Here is a 6854-nt window from a genome sequence, read left to right on the forward strand (position 1 = left end):
ACAACTTATTTTATTATTTCCCACACTGAATAGTAATCAGTCCTTTCCAACCAGGAAGTCAATGTTTCAAAAAAATTGTTAACTAAAGAAACTGCTTCTGTCTGCAGCTGATCTTTTGGCCCAGTTTTCTCAGCCATCCTGTGAGTCTATATTTTACAGTTAGGATTTGAAAAGGACTCTGAGTCTATGCACAGACGTAGGCAAAGAAACCTGCTGATGAGTATTGTCAGATACACTTTAGCACAGGAATGATTTAACTGGCTACTCACAGCACTGACTGCTACTGAGATTGTACCTGGAAGAGATTCTTTTAACTGCTCTCATCATCATAAAAATATATTTCCAGTAACCCCCTTTAAATGGAAAAATAGGAATTCTCTTTTGAGAAAAAACCCTCACTAAAAAAAGAAGTTCCAAGCTCTCAACCTAATGTCCTTAAGCTGCACTGCACCCATATCTACTCCTGCTCCAGCTCAGGGATACAAATTAGATCAGAGTTTCTGAGCACACACTCAATTGAATAATCAATTTTAGAGCAGACAGTCGTGAATGGGAATGAAGGGGACTGGACTTTTTTTACTGCTGAAGTGAGTGCCAGAATAACTCACTGGGAAAGTGAAACAGCATTTCCACCGAAGAGGCATTTCAAAGGGAAACCTGGAAATGCAATTGGAGGCTGTTATTACATTAAGACCCTGGTTAGTTATTTAAGGCGCTGAGATACTTAAACGTCCCTGAAGAATCAGTCTTTGCCTAATGAGAATATCCGGTCTTTAAAGGTTCTCTCAGTTTGTCACTAGATGTCAGCCTGCACCTTCAGGTCCCTACCCTTCTATAACCAAGAGCACCTCTCCACCAGCGCCCCCCCAGGAATCTGTAACAGAAGGAGACCAAGCATGAAAATCTTGTCAAGAATTCAGTAAGTATTGTTTTGTATCCTTCAGCAATGTTTATTTTAGTACATGAAAAGATGATTGTTACAAACTAAGACATGGACATTTGTAGGAAACAGAGTTTTTGAAGGGTGTTGTTGTCATTACTTATGAAACCCCTGGATACTAGGTAGGAATTGTTGTTGTTGAGCTGGAATGATCCTCTGCTGAGGCCACACACGCTGTGCAAACAGAGCAACTGTACCTTCTGCCAAGACCTAGGCTGATGCCCCTGCCCATGGAACACACAGAACAGATTTCCTGCTGTTAGCTGGGACCCACAGCCAAGGTGAAGCAGAATTTCTCTCTGCTCATGCACTGCTGCTCTTTGGCTGTGCACTGACCTGCACAGCCTGGGCTGCTGGTCTGGCCTAAATCAGCATTTGGCCAAGTGTGAATGTGTTGTGCCTCTTTGAAACAGCAGATCTGTGACTTACACTGGGTAGATCAGCGGCTTGTGAGAGAGCTGCCCACTAATTTCATTGTCCAGTCCCTACACAGTCTCATGGTATTTTCATGTTTGGGTGATTTGCCAGATGGGAAGTTTTTATATCTCTAGTGATCAGACACCTGGGGTTTCCTCTGACAATGGTACATTGGCACTCTGGGCTAACTATGTGTTTGTTCTGAACACCACCCATTTTATTTACTGTATTGTTTTCCTGGCACAAAATTATGTCTACGTGGACATCTACAAAAGCACATGGGTTTTGCCATGCTGAGCACCACAGAGGCTGTCTTTCAGGAAGCTTGCTATCTATTGAAATTCATAGTTACACTTCAGACACTTGAAAAGCTGTTTATTTAATGCACAAGAACAGTTAAACATCAGTTAGGGAAAAAATTTCAAGCAAGTTAAGCAAGAAATTACGCTGTTCAAAAGCAAACAGTAAGAAGAGTGTCTGTCTGTGAGATTCTTCCCATGCCCTTAATTTAGATACTTTCTCCTGGCCTACAGAAACATGATTATCTCTCTGAACTCTGGACTTAAGAGCTCGTGATATCCTTTTCTTATACAACTGTGCAACTTTCTTCACCTGCAACAAGACATTACGGGTTTTCTCCCAGATCAGAAATGCAGTTTTTTGCAAATCCTTTAGCACATTAAGCGGCTTTACCAGCAGGTCCAGAAAGACCTCAGGTTCCTGGATAGCATACTGGAACTTTAATTGAAACAGGACCTGGGAGGAAGTTAACCACTGTCCTTGGGAAGGGGAGACATAGAACCCAGATCTGGATCCAATTTCTATTCTGTATTTGCTGAAAAAAATCTCTCCACAATTTCTCTTTGGAGATTATATCCTAACCACTATGCTGCCAAGCAGAGTTTGAGGGCTTTCGTTGCCATTAGGATCCAGCAACAGTGAGCAACTCAGGCAACAGGGAACTGTTTCAAGCCAGAGAATATGAGCACATTCACAAAGCGGCCGAGAGATTCAGCCATTCCCCTGGGATGTGGAAAAAGGGAACTGAATCTCTCAGGCTGTGGGGGACAGCTGTGACCACAATTTAGCATTTCACAAGGGAGGGGAGAGGAGCATAATCTGCACATACATTGAAGCTGGAACAGAAGCAGCACATCCAGGCACAGACTCAAAGGGATGGGGGGAATGAGTTGAGTTCACAGCCGCTTCTGACTTAGCGTGGCCTGGCACAGGGTCTTCTGTGTTGGGATGCAGAATTGCCTCCCTCACAGCATACACTGTGGCCAGTCCCGACAGAGATATCCCCATTAAGCACAGAAATAAGTGCTACAGAATTAAGCAGATTTAGGCATGCTCAGGAACAGGTTTCTAGGCACAAAAATTTTACTAGAAAAAACTTAAATACCTACAGACTTCACTGGTCAACCAAGTCAGGATTTAGGAGGTTAGATAGGCAGATGTACAGTACTTAGATGCTCAAGTTCTTCTGTGGATATGTCTGATTTCTTCGGAGTCTTTGCATCTGTAAGTATGCCCATCAGCCACCAGCTCACTTCTGCTGCTCTTCAGACAACTTGCAAATCAGTATCTTCCCCATTAGCAAATGCCCAAGGCTGGAGAAGTCTTTTCTGCCTTGAAAAATAAGATAGCTTTTCCTTGCAAGTAGCAGAACCAGCTGCTTTCAGACCAAACACAAATTTTATAACAGGAGTTACCAACACGTACAGTACCCATAACAGAGTCTGAAAAGTGTAATTGCCACTATGGTCTAGCAGTTTTCTCTGGACAGAAATAGCAAGTTTTCTCCATGTCAGTACTTAGAGGTGACAAACGACCCTCTGCCTTTTTACAATCAGCAGATGCTGGAGCTAGACTGCAAGGAAAGGGGTTGGAAATTGAAAACAGTTTCAAAAATTGTATTTAAATAATCATCTTATATGCAGTATTAGGGATTAATGAACTTGTTCTCTGAAACCAAAACCAGAAATGTTGCACTTTTCCATCATTTAAAACAAATACTTTGATCTTTTGATTTCAATTTTTTCCCTCATAATTAAAAAAAATATTTTAAGAAGTAGATATATAGCCTCATCATAAAAACTTTCACAGCTTAAAAATACATTTTTTTCATCCCCCTAAAAAGTTCAATTCAGATAAGCCTCAAATTATTTCCCAGGCATTTCTGTGGAACAGAGGCTGGTAAAGGCCAATCCCTGACATTCTCCAGGCCACAAAAGCACTGCAGGCCCTAGGGCTGCTCAGACTAGAGGAACTGAACTGAACTTCTCTGAAACACTGGCAAGAGTCAGTGCAAACCCTCAGCAGAACTAAAGCCTTTGTGCTTGGTTTTGAGTGAACCCAGAAGTATCCCAGAGCAAGTGATTTGAAGTGGCTAGGAGTGTTTCTTTTTTCCCCCTTTTTAAAAATTTTATTTACATTTGTGCTGATTTCCTGAAGTGAAATATGAACAGTCTGAAGTGCAGTAACAATTAAGCCTGCAACCTCAGTGCCCTGGGAGAGATGCTGTCTTGCTACACATGGTCTGGGGCTGTGAGGTTTCCTTTCCCCTCAGTGGCCTGGAGAGAGGCTGGGGATCAGTATTAGGGGGCTCACACCCTCCCTCCAAGCCCAGGCAAAGGAACACCCCATGAAGATGCAAATTCCATCCTTGGGTTTCTCCTTGGCTGTCTGGGTTGTTTTATACCCTGGCAGCAGCTGGTGGGATGGGGGGTAGCTAGAAAAGCAGATCCTGCACTGATCTGGAGGGGAGCACAGTGTTCCTTGTCCCTGCTCTTTCCCAAGTCCCTAAAAGAGGGGAAAGGTGCCAAGCCTGAACAAGCAGGAGCTTTGTACCCACTTGTCCCGGCTGTTCCACTCAGGGCAGGTTTGCAATAGAAGAGAGGCTGTCTGATCCCTGAGCCCTCAGTGGAGCCCAGGAAGCAGTGACCAGTCAGGCCTGCACCGATTACAGGGTGCTGCAGCAGGGAGAAAGCAGCTCAGCTCCCTCTCCCTGCCACAGACAAACACATAAGGTGGGAGGGCTGCCTGCAACTCCAGCTTGAGGGGATGTGGCCGAGGCCTTCCAGCCTCAGTCCACCCCACCCAGCCCCTCACCTCCCTGTGCTGCTTTGCACATCCTGCATCCTCCCAGGTTGGAGTCCCATCACCCTCATTAGTCCTAGTTCCCCAGTACAGGTAGAAGCACTAAAAGGCATCTCATAGAGACACCCTACCACTACTTCCTCCTAGTCCTGTTCCCCAGCTCAGGGTACATCTTCCAGAAAACAAAGTCCATCAAGTGTCTCCGAGGGCAGACAAAACCACAAAAGAGCATCTCTCACACAGAAGTCCTCCTTTACTCATCCCTCCTCCCCTTGTCCTGACCAGGCATTCAGTATCCCCAGGCTACATCGGGCACTGTGCCACCCCCCAGAGCCCCCTGCCACCTCAGCAGTGCTGCTCCCTGGAGCTGGCAGGCAGTAGGTCGTAGCGGCTGCTGTACATCACCACCCCAGGGGGGTAATAGGCCACCTCTGCCTGGACGGCTGCAGCACGGGGAGCAGCAGGGACAGGGTGGACAGGCATCATGGCATGCAGGGCCTGCTCCTCCTTCTCAGGCTTGGTGGTGTCAGTGAAAGGGCGCATGGTGGTGAGGGAAGGTGAGGTGATCCTCCAGAGGAGGTTCTTCAGTGCCTTGCGGAACTCCCTGCGCATGAGGCAGTAGAGGATGGGATTGAGGCAGCTGTTGGAGTGTGCCAGACACACACTGATGGGGAAGAGGTACACTTGGGAGAGAAAGTATTCATTACTGAAGTGCACCACATTGAGTTTGATGAGTATCCCCCAGGTTGTAAGTGCTTGGTTAGGCAGCCAGCACAAGAAGAAAGACAGCACCACGATGGACACTGACCTAGTCACTTTGGAGCGACGCTTGATGCTGGGGCCACTGCAGGTGCTGCCCACGTGCTTTTCACTGATGAAGCGCACCAGGAGCAAGTAGCAGAGACTAATGACAACCAGCGGCACCAGGAAGCCCAGCAGCACCTTCTGGATGTGGTACAGACCCAGCCAGAATTGGGCATTGTTGCCTCGGCCCTCTGGGAACTTGACAAGACAGAGAACATCATCAAAGACAGTGGCAGTGGTGGAAAAAATGGCATGGGGCAGGGAAGCCAGGACAGCTGACAGCCAGATGAGTGCACAAAGCCACTTGGCAGAGCAGCAGCCACCCAGCGGGTCTCCTCGACGCTGATTCTTCAAGGCTGAAGCCACAGAGCGGTATCGAGCCACACTCATGGCAGTGAGAAAGAACACACTGGCATACATGTTCATTGCTGTCACATAGGAGACGATCTTACACATTGCCTTGCCAAAGAGCCAGTTGAAGTCCAGCGCGTTCTCCACTGCCCAGAATGGCAAGGTCAGCACAAACTGGAAGTCAGTCACTGCCAGGCTGGTGACAAAGAGATTGATGGAGGATTTCCTCCAGCCTTGCTTGCTTTTCATCAGGTAGAGCACCAGCAGGTTGCCCACCAGTCCCAGGGCACACACCACGGAGTACACCAGCGAGATGACAATACGCACCACGTCAGAACTGTCCCCCTGCATGCCGTCGGCTCGCTCCAGGTTGATGGTCTTCAAGAACTGCAGGAAGGACACGTTGCTCCCGTTGTCCATCTGAGCGCTCTCCAGGAAACCCAGCGGCGTGTCCCAGGACTCCCTGTCCGCTCCTTCCTTTATGCCAGGGGCTGGCGAGCAGGCACCGCGCTGGCAGGGCTCGCCCATCCCATGCTAGGGTGGGAGACGGGTCCGCGGGAGCTTTTTCCCCAGAGGCTGACCAGCGGCGGCGGCGGGCGGGTTGCTGGGGCAGCGGCAGGGTGCGGGCACGGCGAGGTGCCGGGGCTGTGCGGTGCCGGGGCTGTGCGGTGGCACGGCTGGCGCCGCTCGGCTCCGCGCCCGCTTTTATCCTCGCCGGCGGGGCGGGGCATGCGCGGTGGGCGCGGAGCTCTCCCCGGTGCTGAGCGCGACCGCCGCGCCCCCGCGCCCCGCTGCCCCCACGGCTGCTCCCGCGGATCGCCCCCGTTCCGTTCCGTCCCGAACCGTCCCGTTCCATGCCGTCCTGAACCGTTCCGTCCCATTCCGTCCCTTCCCACCCCGTCCCATCCCATCCCGTCCCGCACACCTGCCCGGGAACCGCTCGTGTGAATCAACAGGGTGCTCCCTCGGGCTCAGCGCGGCAATTGCCCGGCCAGAGGTGATGTACTCTCCCCCCGCCGCTGTCAGGGTCCTTTCCCCTGTATGATCGCCCATCTCCTGATGTGATCTCCACTCCCCCGATGTGCTCTCCTCTCCTCTCCCCGGTGTGATGCACCCAGTCCCGCTACGATTCCCCTCCCCGATGAGGTCCCCGTGGATCAGCTCTCACAGAACCCTTCCCCTCCTGCGTGGGGACAAGTTTTGGGGATGCCGCACCTTCGGCGAGCCGCAGGGTGACCCG

At 49.8% G+C, this 6854-nt stretch overlaps 1 protein-coding gene across 1 annotated transcript; it reads right to left on the reverse strand.

Moving 5' to 3' along the window:
• Positions 1 to 4804: 4804 nt before the first annotated feature.
• Positions 4805 to 6164, reverse strand: RXFP3 (relaxin family peptide receptor 3). Its single transcript, XM_041419564.1, has one exon. It carries the CDS (start codon positions 6140 to 6142, stop codon positions 4805 to 4807), a length of 1338 nt encoding a protein of 445 aa, XP_041275498.1. The 5' UTR covers positions 6143 to 6164.
• Positions 6165 to 6854: the final 690 nt, after the last annotated feature.

Source organism: Onychostruthus taczanowskii, unplaced genomic scaffold (assembly GCF_017590055.1).
Source record: "Onychostruthus taczanowskii isolate IOZ18803 unplaced genomic scaffold, ASM1759005v1 scaffold108, whole genome shotgun sequence".
Taxonomy (NCBI): domain Eukaryota; kingdom Metazoa; phylum Chordata; class Aves; order Passeriformes; family Passeridae; genus Onychostruthus; species Onychostruthus taczanowskii.

Bases quoted from the DNA above. Each gene is read 5' to 3' on its own strand.
- RXFP3 (XM_041419564.1), bottom strand. From the start codon at position 6,142: ATGGGCGAGCCCTGCCAGCGCGGTGCCTGCTCGCCAGCCCCTGGCATA.